The sequence below is a fragment of the Ranitomeya variabilis genome, chromosome 7 (assembly GCF_051348905.1).
Source record: "Ranitomeya variabilis isolate aRanVar5 chromosome 7, aRanVar5.hap1, whole genome shotgun sequence".
Lineage (NCBI taxonomy): Eukaryota > Metazoa > Chordata > Amphibia > Anura > Dendrobatidae > Ranitomeya > Ranitomeya variabilis.
The window spans coordinates 20060560-20080217 of record NC_135238.1 but is presented as its reverse complement, the minus strand read 5'-3'; the positions used below and the strand labels follow the sequence as shown (position 1 = coordinate 20080217).

The following is a 19658-nucleotide window of genomic DNA, read 5'->3' as shown; positions in this document are numbered from 1 at the left end:
ATATAACTACTATAATACTGCTCCTATGTACAAGAATATAACTACTATAATACTGCCCCTATGTACAAGAATATAACTACTATAATACTGCTCCTATGTACAAGAATATAACTACTATAATACTGCCCCTATGTACAAGAAAATAACTACTATAATACTGCCCCTATGTACAAGAATATAACTACTATAATACTGCTCCTATGTACAAGAAAATAACTACTATAATACTGCCCCATGTACAAGAATATAACTACTATAATACTGCCCCTATGGACAAGAATATAACTACTATAATACTGCCCCATGTACAAGAATATAACTACTATAATACTGCTCCTATGTACAAGAATATATCTACTATAATACTAGAGCCTAATACTTACCCTAAAGTTAGGTAATACTTTTCACACCTGCATGTGTTATACATTTTATGTTGCATTGAAATGATAAATCTACCACATCTGAATATTCCTGATAATATAATATTTATTATTTACAATCGTCTCGATAAGAATATTTATTCCGCAGATAATAATACTGAAGCTGGAGACTTTGGGTACAAATTTTGGTCTTTAGGTCTCAACCATCATGGGGTTCAGTGGTGTTTGGTACTGTGAATACTCAGTCATCCATTTCCTTGATCAGGTGGCCATTAAAGATAATATAGACGTCAGTCTCATCGTTATATATTGCGTTCTCTCGTTCTCTTTTGAACATCCGCACATAGACCTCATCTTTCTCCTTCAACTGGAGCATAAGACTTTGACTCTGCATGATGCTGCGGTCACTAGGTTGGGCGTACAATATGACGGTCTCCTCATTGTTCTTCATGATGTGTAGATAAGTCTCCTTTAAGTTCCATGTATGTACATTGAGGTTAAAGAAGTAGATCCCCGGAATGTAGCAGACGAAGGTTCCGGAGAACATGTTGAAGTGATCGTACAGGTTCACAAACGCAGTGTCGAATACAACAGTTTGGAAATATTCCGTACTGTGTAAGGACTTACGACGAGCCACAGAAAATGCTGAGTATTGGATCTTGCAGGAATACCCAGGTGGACCCGTATGGCCCTTTTGACCCTTAAAACCTTGTGATCCTTGTGATCCTCGTTCACCTTCTTTTCCTGAAACTCCTGGAGGCCCTTTTCCACCCAATTCACCTTTGTCACCTGAAAAATGAGTTCAAATTAACTTTTGAGGATTTCATTCTGGTTGATAACAACATGGCAATTGGTAATTTGGAATGACGAACCGAGTCCGAAGAACGTTTTAGACATTAATCCTCTTGGCAAAAGATATCTCAGATACTTGCCCAAAATTTTTGGCCGGAGATCCAGATAACAATTATGGCAGAGCATGGAGTTATTGGATCCCCACCACTTACTCTCACTTTTGGACTTTGATTTACGAGAGGCCTTTCACATGCTGAGGACATTATCGGGCCCACACGAAAGGTGCAATAAAGTCACTTCATCATGTCTCCTTGGCCCGGCCATGAATGGCTGAGATAAGTAAAAGACCAAACAGCTTAACGCGAGGACAGGGTTAGATGATTATCAGTGCTTTTTTGGATTTGTGTAAAGGGGGCACCATGAATGGGGGACTACTATAAGTAGGCACAAAGGTGATCTTCTACGGTTTAGCAGAACATAGGTGGACTTCTTCCAATGGGGGGACAATGGGGAAGACTTCTGTATGGGGTCACAAAGGAGGACACTTTTACTGTGTTCACCATTATGGAACAAACCTTTGTGGAGAAGGTAGTGAGGATATCGGAAAGATCAAGAAGTCAGAGACGACTCTGTGTCAAATTCTACAGAAATGAGTCATGGCTGGAAGAAGTCGTCATAATGGTCTGGACCAGAAGGAGAATAAAAGTGAACAATTGAACAAGTGTAATTAGAGATGTCACTGCGTTTTAGAAGTTGTCCCATAAACAACATATATGATCTAGAAATGTAATACTGCTTGGGGGTTCAACAGCTTGGACCCCCTTCTGTTCATTAGAACGGATGTCTCAAAGTCCTTGTGAATGGGAGTGGTGGTCCCACCATTGTTCCATTGTGACTTTGGGGGTAGGAGATAAATTATGTTTTTGGGAAAACCCATTTCATTCTAGTTCCTGTGTATACCTGCTATGTCCTACTATGTGGTCACCGTGGGGGGGCATAATATTACTTATATTACCATATCCCTTTGACCTCACACTCTCCATAACTCACCTTTAAGAATAGACATCTCTATACGAGGCTGGACTCTTGGCATTGGGTGGACGACATATTCCTTAACTCGACTCTTCTTGGGGGGCTCCGCAGGCTCATCTGAGGCTCCACAGCAGCGAACACATGAAGGGTTTCCAACTTCCTGCCATAGAAAAGTTCTTGGTGCAGAAGCGTCAACCGACACAAGAGATGTTAAGATGACGACCACCGGGAAATACATCACAGGTCTCGTGCTGAAACATCATGAGAAATAATGTAGAAGTCAAACTGCGGAATTGCAAAAAAATATTAATTACCTGTCGCCACCACCAGGGGGCTCAGCAGGCCGTAAGAAGCCATACATAACTGTCCACACATCGCCCCCAGTGGTGGAAAAGGTCAATTACATTTTTAAAAAAAAAATCGCAAAATTTTCTCAGGCAGATGTGACATTTTTTTTTTTACAAGGACACATTTAAAAGGTTGAATCCCAGAAGCACGATTCACATTTCTATTTAAGGAATACACAATCCAGATGTCGAATGTGACGTTTTTTTTCTGCACATTTTGTTTATTTCAAGGTTAAAAAAAATTATTGAGATTTCAGGCCAGAAATTCTTAGCTTAGAACTATGCAGAACTTTGGAGTCCACTCAATGTTTAAAGGGGAACTCCACCTAAAATCTGAAAATCAGGTCTTATATAATAGAAGAACACATGGAGTAGACCAGGCAACCACAAAAAAGTAGGTAACTGCAAGGGATAAAAACACCCATGGAGTCAAAATCATCACTACACCTGTAGATAAATTCCCAAAGGGGTATAATTTCCAAGATGGGGTCACTTGAGGGGGGGGGGGGGATTCTGTTCTTCTAGCAATTAGGGGCTCTGTATATGGAATCCGCAAACTATTCTAGGAAAATCTGCGTTCCAAGAGGCAAATAGCACTCTGTTCCTCCCGAGCCTCTCCGTATGGCTAAGCAGTACTGCCACATATGGGGTATTGCCACGCTCAGCAGAAATTGTGGGACAAATTTTGGCGCCATTTTTACACATTTCTCAGTGTGAAAATGTAAAACTTGGGGCAAATACACAATCTTGGTGTTAAAAATGTAAATTATGTTATCGTCACTACTCAATGGTATAAAAGTCTGTGACACACCTGTGGTGTCAATATAATCACTGCACCCCTAGATGAATTCATTGAGAGGTTTAGTTTGTAAAATGGGGTCACTTATGGGGGGGTTTCTGCTGTTCTGGCACCTCAAGGGCTCTGCCAATGTAACATGGCACCCTCAAACCAGTCCAGAAAAATCTGCACTGTAATATGGCGTCTCTTCCCTTCTGAGCTTTGCACTGTGCCTCAAAAGTAATTTACCCCCACATATGGGGATGAACTCAGGAGAAATTGCACAACAAATTTTGAGGTCCATTTTCTCCTTGTGAAAATACAAAATTTGGAGCTAAAAAAGTTTTTTGCGGGAAAAATGTTATTTTTTAATTACGCTATAAACTTCTGTGAAGCAACTGGGGGGTTCAAGGTGTTCATTACATATCTAGATTAATTCCTAAAGACGTCTAGTTCCCAAAATGGTGTCACTTGTGGGGGGTTTCCACTGTTTAGGCACATCAGGGGCTCGCCAAACACAACATGACATCCACTAATTATTTCAGCAAATTTTACATTTAAAAAAGTTAAACGGCGCTCCTTCCCTTCCGAGCCCTGCCGTGCGCCCAAACAGTAGATTTCCCCCACATATAGGGTATTGGCATGCTCAGGAGAAATTTCACAACAAAATTGTATGGCTCATTTTCTCCTGTCACCCTTGCAAAAGTAAAAAAAATTAGATCTAAAGGAAATTTTATGTGAAGAATAAAAGTTTATTTTTTGCCTCCACTTTCCAAAAATTCCTGTGAAGCACCGGAAGGGTTAATAAACTTCTTGAATGTGGTTTTGAGCACCTTGAGGGGTGCAGTTTTTAGAATGGTGTCACTTTTTGGTATTTTCTGTCATATAGACCCCTCAAACTGACTTCAAATGTGATGTGGCCCCTAAAATAAATGGTTTCGCAAATTTTGTTGTAAAAATGAGAAATTGCTGGTCAACTTTTGACCCTTATAACTTTCTAACAAAAAAAAAAAGTGTTTCCAAAATTGTGCTGATGTAAAGTAGTCATGTGGGAAATGTTATTTATTACCGTAACTATTTTGTGTGATATGACTCTCTGATTTAAGGGCATAAAAATTATAAGTTTGAAAATTGCAAAAATGTTCGCCAAATTTCAGTTTTTTTCACAAATAAACACAAGTCATGTCAAAGAAATTTTACCACTATCATGAAGTACAATACGTCACGAGAAAACATTCTCGGAATCACCGGAATCCAGAGTTATGACCTCATAAATTGACAGTGGTCAGAATTGAAAAAATTGGCTTGGTCAGGAAGGTGAAAACAGGCTTCGGAGTGAAGGGGTTAATTCGGAAAAAGGGTATACAGTCATTTTTTTCAGCTCCCGTCCAGTCTACAGTAGGTCCATCCGTGTTGAGGTTGTGGAGCACAGTGCCGCTACGTAAGGAATGATATTTTTGTTCTCCAGAGACCTCCATACACGTGAAGACGTCACCCAATAAATGCCCTGGTGTCCAAGAGATAAATATTTCACATCCTGTCCTCCTCGTTTCACAATGCCTTTTCATATTAGTATTCCTCTTTTTCTATTCGGACACGATTTGTCCCGGAGCGGCGGAGCGCTCACTAACAAGAGCCGTCTGTGTGAGTTCAAACACCGTCCAAACCATTTCGCCAGAGGACGATTTCCCCTCCATCCCATCTGCTTTTGATTGAGACCTTTGAAAACAGTCGACTCTTCATCCGCTCGTCTCCGGTCCCTTTAAGGCATTAGCGCCATCGCAGTTTGTGAGATAATCATCTTCCTTTTCGCTATGGCAGGTGCGTTCCTCCCGTTCAATGAGAAAAAGTTTTGAGTTTTCTGAAAGTTAAGAAACTTTTTTTTTTTAGAGAAGAATAAGCGTCTGTATGTGACTAGAAGGAACAAGAGGCTGATGAACAGGTCGTTCCTTGTTCCCGCTGTTCCATTCTTCCATTTGTAGAATTTATAATACTTGTCTATAGACAGAAGATGTTTTGATGTGACTTACCAGGAGGTAGGCAGGATAAAACTAGAAGAATGCAAAAGTTTCTTAAAGGAGCAATGGGTGAAAACAATAAGAGACGCACAGCAAACTAAGATTTTCTGCAAGGTCTGTCTGCAGAATACTGGACTTGTGCCAAGGTTATTCACAAGCACAATGATTATTAATAGTGTAGGCTCGCTCCATAGAAGCCCTCACCCCATATACAGCATAAGATTCCGACAATCAAAAGCCACCACTAGAGGGAGCACAATGTATACACATTTATAGAGCTCTGTTATTAGCTCCCTCTAGTGGTACAAATTGGTATAAGAAAATACGAATTCTGACCCATATTAAGAAATTTGAGCCTAATAATTAAATAATGTTCATAGCCAAACTAATACTTTATAATAAGCTGCCTACTCCTCTACTTAAAGGTGTTATTCCCACAATCAAATTATCTTTCACAATACATATATTCTTATTGTTAAGATACAGACCAAGTTCAACAGAAAGATTCTTTCTTGTACTTTTTTTTATCGTTTTTCAACACCATCTGTCACCCTGTGCTTCAGGCTTCACAGCTGAATGGACGGCCCTGTCTCTGCTAAAACATTTCACAACAACACCCTGCTTCTCCACAGTGATGCAGACCCCTCTCCCTCTCCTATGTGCTCCTGAATATTTCCAGCTCTAGCAAACCATGACTGGAAAAAGGCTGACTGACGAATGTATAAAATAGCACTGGCTTCCAGCACAGCTCTGCTGCACTGTGCTCAGCTGCATCCAACACAGATATTTGGCTCTTCATCAACTTATACTATGCTTAGAATACATTCTATTCTGTTATTTGTGCTATCCTGTACAGACGTCTGTGTTCTCGGTTTAATCTTTAGTGATCTACATCAGCATATCTGCATGTATATTTCTATCATTGATCTTTTAGTTAGTTTACAGCAGAGATCAACAGTCCTGCAATCTGCTCTCCTCCACTTGCACAATGGAGCTTGTAATAACTAAGCATAGCAATGCTGACACAAGCAGAGAGAAGCTGAATTTGGTGCCTGCTGATGATAGGTCAGTGATGTGAAATTACAAAACCTGCTCTCTAGATGCATATGGTAAAAGATGGCAGTCTGTTGATGCATATGACAAAAGATAGCGCTCTGTTGATGCACATTTTATGAAATGCTGCTTTGTTGATGCATATTGCAGAAGATGCTTCTCTGTTGATATTCATTTTTTAAAATGCTGCTTTTTTTATACATATGGCAGAAGATGCCGCTCTGTTAATGCACATTTTAGAAAATGCTGTTCTATTCATGCATATGGCAGAAGATGCATATGACAGAAGATGACGCTCTGTTGATGCATATGGTAGAAGATGGTGCTCTGGTGATACACATTTTAGAAAATGCTGCTCTGTTGAGGCATATTGTAGAAGATGCTGCTCTGTTAATGCACATTTTAGAAAATACTGTTCTGTTGATGCATATGGCAGAAGATGCCGCTCTGTTGATGCATACGGCAAAAGATGATAGTCTGTTGATGCATATGACAGAAGATGGCATTCTGTTGATGTACATTTTAATGCACATTTTATAAAGTGCTGCTTTGTTGATGCATATAGCAGAAGATGCTGTTTTGTTGATGCATATGGTAAAAGATGACTCCGTTGATACATATTGCAGAAGATGCTGCTCTGTTGATGCACAGCTTAGAAAATGCTGCTCTGTTGATACATATGGCAAAAGATGCTGCTCTATTAATGAATATGTCAGAAAATGCCACCCTATCAATTCTCTGGCGAAGACGTCAAATTGTTGATGCTTAAAGCAAAAGATGCCAGTCAATTGATTCATAGGGCAGACTTTACATATGGATCAACAGAGCGACATTTGCAGTATCAAGTTAGTGATATGTCAGAAGCAGACATCAAACGCAGCTAAGGCCTATAAGTCTCTGTTCTGCTGTGCCTAATTATTATAATCTCTGTTCTGAAGGAAAAGCAGAGTGCAGGACTGCTGATCTCTGCTGGAAACTGACTAGCAGAACAATGATGTAAAAACACACAAGCAGCTATGTTGGCATAGATGGCAGAAGATCAGGATGGCAGAGACTGCACTTGCTGCTCATGCGCGAGTATGACCTCGGGAATTACAGGACGGATACAGTGGCAACCAGGGGCATCTTTTGGAGATATGAATAAAACAGGAAATATTTCACAAGTTATATTGGCATAAATTAATTACTGTATATGTACATTATTATAAGACCACATAGTGATTTTCAGAATAACCCTATAATTACCTTTTAAGAAATTGAGAATACATTTTGAGTAAGTGTATACCATTTAGGACCCTCATTAACTACCTAGAGGAAAGGGTACCTAGACAGAATGTGTCTGGTATTGGAGGACCTGACATTTTCATGCTGTGTAATTCTTCATCTTCCCTGCGGGGGCACTGCAGTGGAGCTCAACCTTCGCTGCCAGTTTTCCTTACAAATTACGGTTGATCGCTGTCACTGTGGATCCTGGAAATCAAACACCTTATAGTCTTTTAATGAACTGGAAACTTTTAAGAAAATAAAAATACTGCTCTAAGTGGACAACCGATAAAATGCCACAAGAATATAAAAATATGGGTTTTTTTTAATAGTAACAAGGGAGAAGGGTGAAGACATTTTACAAATTCCTGAGATGATGAAGTGTCCTCCTTTACAGATACTTCATTACAGACACCAAGATTTGTTTTCTGAACCCGAGGTCAATGGCTTCACATTTTTCTTGTGCAGCGAGATTCTTCATATTTGGCCAGAGCCTTCCACTCATGACCCAGTGCAATGGTAAAGTGATTGCACATCCCAGTGCCCCATGGATCTAGCTTGGGTGAGGGCTAGTAGATATTGCTGTCCTTGGTGCTCGGTGCCAAGGTGGACAATGGTGGACATTGGTGTCCTTAGTGCTCGGTGCCAAGGTGGACAAGATGCCAATACTTAATACGGGTATTCCATGAATACGTATGTTCACCGAGGGCCCGCTTTCTGGAACCCCGACCATAGTTGAGAATTTCCCTGTAAGAATAAAGTATTAATGAGCAACCACGACCGCTGTGGACAGTGACCGGCACAGTGATCACACATACTCACTACAGCTCCATTCACACAAGGGATTTTGGGTCCCTTGTTTTTGTGATTGGAGACGTTCCCAGCGGTTTTGACCACCAGTGATCATGTATTCATCATCGATTCTGTGGATAGGGAATGTAAACTTTGTTTATTGGACAAAACCTTTAAAAGGAGCCACAAAAAAAGGTATTTTTTTCCCAAGAAAAAGCGCCACCCTAATCCTTGAGTTGTGTCACGTACTGCAGATCAGCTCCATTGCCCTGCATTGGACTAGGACAAGTTAGGAGCAGTGGAAGCAGCAGGACCGGTGAGGGGTAAGCCCAGGATAGGTGAGGAGCTGTGGAGGCAGCAGGATCGGTGAGGGGTAAGCCCAGGATAGGTGAGGAGCTGTGGAGGCAGCAGGATCGGTGAAGGGTAAGCCCAGGATAGGTGAGGAGCTGTGGAGGCAGCAGGACCGGTGAGGGGTAAGCCCAGGATAGGTGAGGAGCTGTGGAGGCAGCAGGATCGGTGAGGGGTAAGCCCAGGATAGGTGAGGAGCTGTGGAGGCAGCAGGATCGGTGAAGGGTAAGCCCAGGATAGGTGAGGAGCTGTGGAGGCAGCAGGACCGGTGAGGGGTAAGCCCAGGATAGGTGAGGAGCTGTGGAGGCAGCAGGATCGGTGAAGGGTAAGCCCAAGATAGGTGAGGAGCTGTGGAGGCAGCAGGACCGGTGAGGGGTAAGCCCAGGATAGGTGAGGAGCTGTGGAGGCAGCAGGATCGGTGAAGGGTAAGCCCAGGATAGGTGAGGAGCTGTGGAAGCAGCAGGACCGGTGAAGGGTAAGCCCAGGATAGGTGAGGAGCTGTGGAGGCAGCAGGATCGGTGAGGGGTAAGCCCAGGATAGGTGAGGAGCTGTGGAAGCAGCAGGATCGGTGAGGGGTAAGCCCAGGATAGGTGAGGAGCTATGGAGGCAGCAGGACCAGTGAAGGGTAAGCCCAGGATAGGTGAGGAGCTGTGGAAGCAGCAGGATCGGTGAGGGGTAAGCCCAGGATAGGTGAGGAGCTGTGGAGGCAGCAGGATCGGTGAGGAGCTATGGAGGCAGCAGGACCGGTGAAGGGTAAGCCCAGGATAGGTGAGGAGCTGTGGAGGCAGCAGGATCGGTGAGGGGTAAGCCCAGGATAGGTGAGGAGCTGTGGAGGCAGCAGGATCGGTGAAGGGTAAGCCCAGGATAGGTGAGGAGCTGTGGAAGCAGCAGGACCGGTGAGGGGTAAGCCCAGGATAGGTGAGGAGCTGTGGAGGCAGCAGGATCGGTGAGGGGTAAGCCCAGGATAGGTGAGGAGCTGTGGAGGCAGCAGGATCGGTGAAGGGTAAGCCCAGGATAGGTGAGGAGCTGTGGAAGCAGCAGGACCGGTGAGGGGTAAGCCCAGGATAGGTGAGGAGCTGTGGAGGCAGCAGGATCGGTGAAGGGTAAGCCCAGGATAGGTGAGGAGCTGTGGAGGCAGCAGGATCGGTGAGGGGTAAGCCCAGGATAGGTGAGGAGCAGTGGAAGCAGCAGGATCGGTGAGGGGTAAGCCCAGGATAGGTGAGGAGCTGTGGAGGCAGCAGGATCGGTGAAGGGTAAGCCCAGGATAGGTGAGGGGCTGTGGAGGCAGCAGGATCGGTGAAGGGTAAGCCCAGGATAGGTGAGGAGCTGTGGAGGCGGTAGGGCCGGTGATGGGCATGATGAGGACAGATGAGGAGCTGTGGAGGCGGCAAGACCAGTGAGGGGAAAGCCTAAGACAGGTGAGGAGCTGTGGAGGCAGCAGGATCAGTGAGGGGCATGATTAGGAAAGGTGAGGAGCTGTGGTGGAGGCAGGACAAGGATGAAGCATAGGACAAGTGAGGAGCTGTAGTGGAGGCAGACTAGTGAGGGGCATGATTAGGACAGGTGAGGCGCAGTGGAGGCAGCAGGATCGGTGAGGGGCATGATTAGGACAGGTGAGGAGCTATGGTGAAGGCAGGACCAGTGAGGAGCCGGTATAATTTTTATTTAACCCCTCCCTGGCCCTCTGTTTATTAGACTTTGGAGAGACCTTATAGCACAAGAAATGTCTTTTTGGAGTTTTTTGTAACAAATTTAATTTCACCAAACAGAATCTGTCGGCCAAATTTATTTTAAACAAATTTCAGGAGATTCACTAATTTCTAGTGTTGACCACTTAAATTCTGGTCATGGCCTCCGCGAGTCCTCCAGACCAAGACATGTGCTTTTGCATTGTTTTCCCGCAGCAATGAGGAATAACAACACGGACAATTCATTATGAACAAGAACTAAGACGACATCAGAATGTGGTTTATTTATTGTATGATCCACCCTAAATATGCCCCCGGGACACGACAAGTGGCGCCAAGATTTCATAACCACCATCTGCATTGAAATTAATTAAAACGCAATCGGTGTTATTCTTCAAAAATGTATTTACAAGTCAAGTTTTTAAAGGGATCCTGTAATCGATATAGAAATTTACAGTGGGTTCTCAACAATCCGGGAAGGTCTCTTGACAATAAGCTGATCAGGAAAACTAGTCCCCGGCAGGAACCTCCAGTGATCAGCTGTGATCTGTGAGGTCACTTGGCAGTAAGTGTTCAGTTTCCCTGCAGTGCCATCTCTGGTGAAACTAAGCATTACACAGAGTCCATTCATATCAATGGCTTGTCTGTGTAACCCAGGACAGGACAAGTCCTCCAGAGTGGGAGAGACTCTTCATAACGGTTCTCCACTCAATCCAAGAGATGAGGATCCCAAACATAGGGCCCCTTCCCTATGTCAACTCATAAAACACTAATCTGGTATATGAAAATTGGTTTCTAAAGTGGACAACAAACTCCATCATGGAGACAAAACTTCTGTCCATGACCCATTTCAATTTCTCTAACAGTCATGTCCATGTACACCATGAGAGCCATAACAATGGGTCACGGTAAGAGCTTGGAGCTGTAGCCAAGTCTACCACAAGTCATGGGACTATCCTGGAAAGCCACCAAAAATGTCTAAGGTCCAAGAAGGAGGTAATCATGGTCATATTGACTTGTTGGGAGGACTGATCAAGAGGTGATATGTCAGAAGGTCATCAATAAGGTCACTTTATGCAGACATTTTAGATGCTCATGAATTGGAGGGGTATCATCATGGAGTACATAATGCCGGAAATCTCCCTCTGGCACCTGGCAATAGTGTCAAACCCTAACCCAACCGGTCATGTTCAGCATGTGATCCTATCTGTGAACAGCATGTGCTCATTCTTGGCTTAGGAGTCCAGTGGGCGGTGCTACTCACTGATTGACCGAGATCTTTGTATGTACACATATACAGGAAATAGTGTCCATCACTGATTATGACCATCCACTGGACCCCTAGATCTGGAATGAGCATGGATTTAAATGAGTAACACATAAGTTATACATGTCTTATCAGATATGGTGTTTGCAGAAACCATGTTCAACATGAAAGGTTCCCTTTAACTGTTTTTGCTGAATTATACAGGTCTGTAAACTGGTGAAACTCAAGTACCATCTACATTTTGGGGCGATGTGGTCTTTTCACCTTTTTCTGTCTATACATGGCCACTACACCTAACCCTCTATACTGAAGCTGTGATCTACTCAATGGTTTTCCTTCCTACCATGTAGCATTTCCTGTTTCCGAAATTCCAGCAATAATGACCCATGGGCTACCAGAAACTGTGCCATGCCAGGGACAAGGCAACGGTTCGTGGTCGGAAATGGACTCAATGATCATAGAAAGAGGACATCGAGCATGTAGGTTCACATCATCCGGAGACGGACAGTTTGGAGTCCATTAGTATAGGCTGTGTATTGGACCAGAGCAGATGACCTTGGTGGAGTTGCTCCATGTAAGACCAGGCTTTAATATGGTGTAAGCATGGACGCGTTGTCACCAACAAATGTCTCCAAACATGTTTACAATGCTACAGTTCCTCGGCCGCTCTCGTAACTGTCTGCAGACATCTGGAAACCATCCCCCAGCTGCAATAACCTACAGATGTAGTGAGAGTCATCCAGATGAGATGGGAGTTCAAGAGCAACCATGGACTCATGAAAACCTCAGGAGGACAAACTAATGAATGTTTCCAAGAGCAGAAGAAGGATCTGATTGCACAGCTGATGTTTCTTGCTCGTCATAACAGTAGTTCAACTATTATGCTGCCGTCACACTAGCAGTATTTGGTCAGTATTTTACATCAGTATTTGTAAGCCAAAACCAGGAGTGGAACAATTAGAGGAAAAGTATAATAGAAACATGTGCACCACTTCTGTGGTGGTGGACGGTGAATGAGAGTGGCCACGTGAGGTTATGACCATGGAGAACCAAGTGTCAATCATAACGTCTCTATCCAACATATTTTTGGTGTTAGACTGAGGAAAAGGTTAATGTCTTCATGTTTGCCAAATCTGACAGGCACAAGTTCGTACAAGCTTATTCGTAAAAATCAGATGCTATACGTTTGATGAAGGGTATAAAATAAACCAACACTCAGGCAAACCCTGGAGATTTTTGGAAATCACTTGTGTGTATTTCTTCTATTATTGGTGGAAACTTTATCCCAGAAACTTCTAAGTTGGACTGATTTGTTGGCTAACAGCGACGACTATCAGACCAAGTTAATTATAGGACACCTTGGGGCCCGATTGCCTAAACCCTTCACTTTATCTATTTGCCGTCGTAGGACACAATTAGGTTTGTGAAGGCTCCATAGTCAAATAGTCGAATTCTGCATCCTTAGACGCTCCTTTGAGACTCCGCAAGTATAGTTTCATACTCCAAAGCATGCGGTATTATAAATATGGCAGCCTTTGAGTCCATTATACAGGTAGTTGTCATATACATGAGCTTCTGCACTGAAAATTGCTCATAAAATACATACGGTACATTGACTACCTTATGGCAGTCTGTAGTCAGTGGCCAAAAATGGCAGCCAGCAATGTGTAGCTAAAAATGTATAAATGATTTGGCCATTAGTTTAGGCAAAACCGGACAAACAAAATTGAGGGCAGATGTTGCAGCTGGCCTTGGTTCCTAGTACCCTAGTCAGGTCTTCCCAAAAACATCGAGTTGCACTAAACTTCTCGTAAAGTCTGGGACGCTCCTGTAAGGGTTCTAAGCACCAAAGGTTCCCAAAAACTAGCATTTCCAGAAGATTTCTTGTGCATTGCCTCCATCTAATTATGGAGCATCCTAGTGTCTAAGTGTATAGTTATGGGATGGGAAAATGACACTGAGGGCGGTGGGAATGAGGGACGTAGAGGAGTGTTCATAATAAAATTGGTGTTGGTCGGCATATATTGCATTTTGACGGGACGTAAATTACTCTTGTAGTCTTTAACCAACAAACATCCCAACTTTTTAGAAACTTTTTAGCTGGGGGGGTTGTAGTTTACCAATAGATTGAGAGTCGCGGGTTGGCGTATCTATAGGACCGTCTCTTCATAGTCTGCAACGATGGAAACCGCTTCCGCCAATCACCGCTCTTTCTACTCCGAGATAAAACGGTTCTCAGAAGAAGCAGGAGACAACTTCTTGTACTTGTCCTTCAAATAGATGGAATTCATATGTGCTGAAAACCTTAATGTAAAGCAGACCTTCGAGCGCCCGGTGGTGTAAGGTTTAACCCTTAAAATACCAAGAAGTGCCAGCGTAAACTGACCGCCGGCCAGAGACCATGAGCGTTGGCCCTGGTTCACATTCACCTTGGGTGACATTAGAAAAATACAACAAATTTAGGAAAGCCGTGCAACGTGTAAGACAGGGTTAAAAAAAATACTTTCGAAGTGGATCTGGCCAAAAATAAATTATTATCGCCGTGCGCCAATTTATGATGCGTGACATCATGTAATTTATTGTAAGTTTTGTGGATGGATTAAAGGTGAGGTTTATCGTCCCCTGACTCCTCATGAGGAATATACATTTTTCTTCTTTTTTTTTTTAAACCGTTTTAAATTTTCCAACCTGATTTCTAGCATTTTTTCCATTTCCGCTTCTTTTGTACATAAACATTAAATGTGACTTTTAAAAGTCCGGATTGAGGGTTAAAATCCATTCTCTGTGGGTTTGTTGTTTTTTTTAAGGAATGTGGGTTTGGCTTCTTTTTTTTTTTAGGCATGCTGGAACATTTCCAAGAACTGTGGCTTTAAGAAACGTAAAAAGAAGCAAAAAAACCCAAAACAACAACAACAAAAAGCATCAACGTAAAAACATTCCACAACTTATAAAGTAAAAGTTCTGAAATCGAAGATTTTTGTGGGGTCAGAAGGGATCATAATAATGATAATTATAACTTACGGTTTGGAAACCCAAGTAGTTTTCATGGACTGATCCGTGTGGTGTTTGCAGTTTGCTTAGTTCCTAACAAAAGACATTGTCAGATTTTTAGGATTTTTAGGACTCCACCCTTGGTTTGGGAAAAAAAAAAATTGAAAAAAAAAAAAAAAGTGCAGCCTGTTTTACAGCAAGAACTGGCCACGATGACATCTCCACCCTGCGGTCCCTGCTCTTACCTCGCTCGCCTGCAGGGTATTTTGGAGATTTCTTTTCCCCCCTGGATCACTTGCCTTCTGCTCCAGGTCCAAGGCTTCTCCAGGAACTCAGGATTCGGCTGCCGGAGATTCCCACAGACACATTGCAGAATCCTCCTGGAGAGGTTACGTGAAAAGTGTTAGATTTGGCTCTCACTTGTGAATTTGCAGCTTTCTCCGATCATCATCCCATTCCCTGTCGGCCCCCGGGGGCCCAGAAGAGAGCACTGACACTAATAAAGGATGAACCTGGTGCCAGGGACACGGCTTACGCACTTCCATACACCCCCACATACACTTGTCACAGCATGCAACTCACGTAATATCTATATCTGTCCTATAAAATAGAACAAATTGCACAATCGGGGTGATCGGGAGAGATTTCTCCAAATCCCTACCTCCTTCTATAAACGGCGCCACCATGGATCCCAGATTGTGTTTGGTATTGTAGTCCGACTATTTTTTTTCAGACAGGCCGCAATACCAGACACAGCCATGGATAGGGGTGGCGCTGTTGCCGACATGTTTTTCTGACTATAAGTAGCACATGGTTACAGTCTCTGGATGAGGTACTTGATGGTCACTCTCACATGTGGCGGGTGCATCCTCTTGAACAGTTGCAGCATTTATACACCCTCTTTTCTTGGTGTCCGTATGTAGCCATGACTGAAGAGGTTGGAGTGGTCCCAAAGTGAGTTAAGTGTACCATTCACAAAATAAAGCTACTGGGCAAACGATCGTTTGTCCGACAGCTATATCGCTGGTCCACCCATGTACAGGAACGTTCGGTCTGATGGACGCTCCTGTGTTTTCTATGGGAGAGCCGCAGCCAAACTCTTCTGGTGGTGGCTTATTTCCAGGAGAAAAAAAACAAAAACATCAGCAACAGGAATTACACAGGCCATAGCCTTCACTCCCCTGGCATCATCTGTTGGGGGAGAGTTAAACATTAGACCATCAGCAGATCCTGTCGTTGTTGGCAGATTCAGCCAGTTTTAGCCTACTGTATATGAGGTCCGATAGATGACCATGCCAATGTTCCCGTCCTGAGAGAGACTGTGACCTGACACCTCAGTAGAGCTGGTGGCGAAGTGATGCACATAGACCTGGAGAAGGCCTGTGGCTTGGAATACCTAGTGGTGCCTGGAGCCAGAGACTGTGGGTAAGGCTGCGGCCTGGACTGTGACTTGTGTAGCTGTGCTCTGAGAGCGAGAAACCATGACTTTACACTAAGCTTGTGCTCCATATATGTGGGCATGCGTTACCCACTGTTCCTGAAGGAATTGCTGTAGACCATATCGTGGGTCAAATGCAAAAACATTTATTGTAGACAGAGAGCTGATGGGGTGAATGCGTTGGAATCAGCAACCGCTTGTTGTAGAAATGAAAAAAACAATTACAATCATGCTAAACCATTTAACCACCAAGCTCAGTGCCTCTAAGTGAAAAGTAACAAGCAAGTTAGTGACTGTTCCTCTTATTGTATAACCACTAACCTATTGTCTTAGAGAGACTTGTGTGTTATTGAGTAACTGCCAAGCTCAGTGTATCTGATGGGCAGTTTAACTATCCTAAACTGGTCCACTTATTGTGTAACCACCAAGCCCAGTGCCTCAAATAGAAGTATAACCGTCAAGAGAGACGGTTCCTCCTATTGTGTAATGACCAAGCCTTGTGGATCTGATAGAAGTGTAACCTCCAAGAGAGGCCGATCCTTATATTGTGTAATCACCAAGCCTTGTGGATCTGATAGAAGTGTAACCTCCAAGAGAGGCCGATCCTTATATTGTTTAACCGCCAAGTCCTGGGCATCTAAAAGAAATGTAACCTCCAAGAGAGGTTGCTCCTTTTATTGTATAACCACAAATCCCAGTGACTCTAAGAGAAATTTAACCAGCAAGCTAGTGACTGTTCCTCTTATTGTTTAACCATTAGCCTGGTGCCTTAAAGAGACTGTACCTCTAAAGGTGGAACAGCCAAGCCCAGGATATTTAATCTGAAGTTAAACCATAAAGAGAGACCATCCCAATCATTGTATAACGACCAAGCCGAGTGCCTCAAATGGAAGTGTGACCATCAAGAGAGACTGTTCCTCTTATTGTGTAATCACCAAGCCAGGTGTATCTGATAGAAGTGTAACTACCAAGAGAGATCAGTCCCTTTAGTGTGCAACCACCAAGCCCAGTGCCTCAAATAGAAGTGTAACCATCAAGAGCTACTGTTCCTCTTATTGTTTAATCACTAAGCCAAGTGTATCTGTTAGAAATGTAAAAACCAAGAGTCTGGTCCTCTTTTTGAGTAAAAGCCAAACCTAGTGCATCTGATAGAAATGTAATTGTCAAGAGAGGCTTTTCTTTTTATTTTGTAACCTTCAAGCCCAGCATCTCTGAAAGAAGTGTAACCTCAAAGAGAGGCTGTTTCTCTTATTGTGTTACCATCAAGCCTGGTACCTGTGGATGAAGTGCAACCACTAATGTAGAGACTTTTACTTTTAGAAGGTAACCACCAAGCTCAGTGCCTCAAATAGAAGTTTAACCATCAGTAGAGACTGTTCTTCTTATTATGTAGCTTCCAAGCCCAGCGTATCTGATCCAAAGTTTATCCATGAAGAGAGTGGTCCACTTATTGTGTAACCATCAAGCCCAGTGCAACTTATGGAAGTGTAACTATTAAGAAAGACTTTTCCTCTTATTGTTTAACCTAAAAGACCATTGCCTCTGAAAAAACTGTAACCTCCAAGAGAGATGTTGATCTTGTTGTGTAGTCATCAAGCTCTGAAAGAAATATATCCACCAATCTAGAGACTTTTTCTTCTGGAGTGTAACCACCAAGCCCAGTGCCTCTAAGAGAAGTGTATCTGCCAAGCTAGAGACTGTTTATGTTATAACTTCCAAGCTCAATGCCTCAAAATTGACATGTAACCTGAAGAATTGTGCCAACTCAGGTTGAGCCTTGACCTGTTTACATTTGTCATAGACGTCAGCATCAGAGCCCCGGAGGGAACTGCGAGTGGTACTTAGGCAGCTGAGAGCAGACCCTATTGTCTCTGGAAACTCTTGAGTTGCTAGTGGGGCCAAACAAATGTTGGGCTAAGTGGAGTAGGGCCAGGCCTAGGAGTGGCAATCACAAGATCCACCAAAGACACCTAGAGATCGTTGGTTAGGAGACATAAGAGATTGGGTTTGCCCTTCGCAATGCTGGACAACGCAATGACACCTAGAGAGGACGATTGAGAGGCCATAAAGGAAAGAAAATAAAATATGCAACAGGGAGAGTTTGCCTCCAGGATTAGGACCGATACATTAAAAATATGACAGTTGTTTTTACAAAAATTTTGGAAACCCATAAAAAATACCAGTTGCATAACTCCCAGCATGCATTGCAGACTCACCTGAGCACCAGGAGCAGATTTTTTCAGGCCTTGTTCTCCCGAGTGGCTGGAGCACAGTTCCTTAATCCCTAAAAGTTGTTGATGGAGCATTACATACCGGGGCTGGCCGGGGGCGGTATCTTCACACGGGGTCACTTGGGACATCCGGCTGCTCCTTCAGTAATTGTTTGCTATGACATAAATAGCTATGATAATGGGACCAAAGAGGAGAGAAGTGGTGGAGAGCCCTGCAGCCGAGCTGTGACCATGAAGAAGTGCAGAAAGAAGGAAGATTTTTGCCCAAGGGGTTTGTACTTTTTTCTTTTTTTTTTTACAATAATGCAAAAATGTCCATGCAAAAATTCAGGAGGCCGGATCTAGAGCTGGAGGAGCTAAGTATAATGATATAGTGTTATTGTTACAAGATTCATTGTAACTTACCATAAAGAATCACAGGGAAGGAGTCACTTAGTGATCAACAGCATCTCGTTTACCAATGGGCATGAATGAGCTGTCAATCACAGCAGGACCTCTCTGGACTTCTAAGCCTACAGAAACTATTTCTCAGCAACTCCTACACTATTATTATTATTATTATTATTATTATAGCACCATTTATTCCATGGCACTTTACATGTGAGGAGGGGTATACATAATAAAAAACAAGTACAATAATGTTCATCAATACAAGTCACAATTGTACAGGAGGAGAGAGGGCCCTGCCCGCGAAGGCTCACAATCTACAAGGGATGGATGAGGATACAGTAGGTGAGGGTAGAGCTGGTCGTGCAGCGGCTTGGTGGTTACTATAGATTGTAGGCTTGTCGGAATAGGTAGGTCTTCAGGTTCTTTTTGAAGGGTTCGATGGTAGTCGAGAGTCTGATATGTTGTGGTAGAGAGTTCCAGAATAGGGGGGATGTGTGGGAGAAATCTTGTATGCGATTGTGGGAAGAGGAGATAAGAGGGGAGTAGAGAAGGAGATCTTGTGAGGATCGGAGGTTGCGTGCAGGTAAGTACCTGGAGGTTGCAGTAGTCAAGGCGGGAGATGATGAGGGCATGGACTAGGGTTTTTGCAGATTCTTGTTTGAGGAATGGACGGATGCAGGAAATGTTTTTGAGTTTAAGTCATCAGCAAGTGAAGAGGGCTTGGATATGTGGTTTGAAGGAGAGATCAGAGTCAAGGATAACCCAGAGGCAGTGAGCTTGTGGGACTGGTTAGTGTAATATTAGAGGGAGAAGGGATTCATATAGTGAGTGTGGATCGAGGTGTTTAAGA

General features: G+C 43.3%; 1 protein-coding gene across 7 annotated transcripts; it reads right to left on the bottom strand.

The window, feature by feature from the left end:
• Positions 1 to 474: 474 nt before the first annotated feature.
• On the bottom strand, positions 475 to 18508 carry C1QTNF8 (C1q and TNF related 8). Of its 7 annotated transcripts, none has more exons than XM_077274396.1 (5): positions 18404 to 18508; positions 14995 to 15129; positions 14780 to 14842; positions 2223 to 2455; positions 475 to 1169 (listed from the first exon to the last, which is right to left on the bottom strand). In XM_077274396.1, exons 3-5 carry the CDS (start codon positions 14803 to 14805, stop codon positions 622 to 624), a joined length of 807 nt encoding a protein of 268 aa, XP_077130511.1. In that variant the 5' UTR covers positions 14806 to 14842; positions 14995 to 15129; positions 18404 to 18508; the 3' UTR covers positions 475 to 621. The 7 variants fall into 7 exon arrangements, with proteins under 7 accessions (XP_077130511.1, XP_077130512.1, XP_077130515.1 ...); XM_077274397.1 differs by having other exon boundaries at positions 15049 to 15129; XM_077274400.1 differs by lacking the exon at positions 14780 to 14842 and having other exon boundaries at positions 15049 to 15129.
• Between the last annotated feature and the right edge of the window lie 1150 nt (positions 18509 to 19658).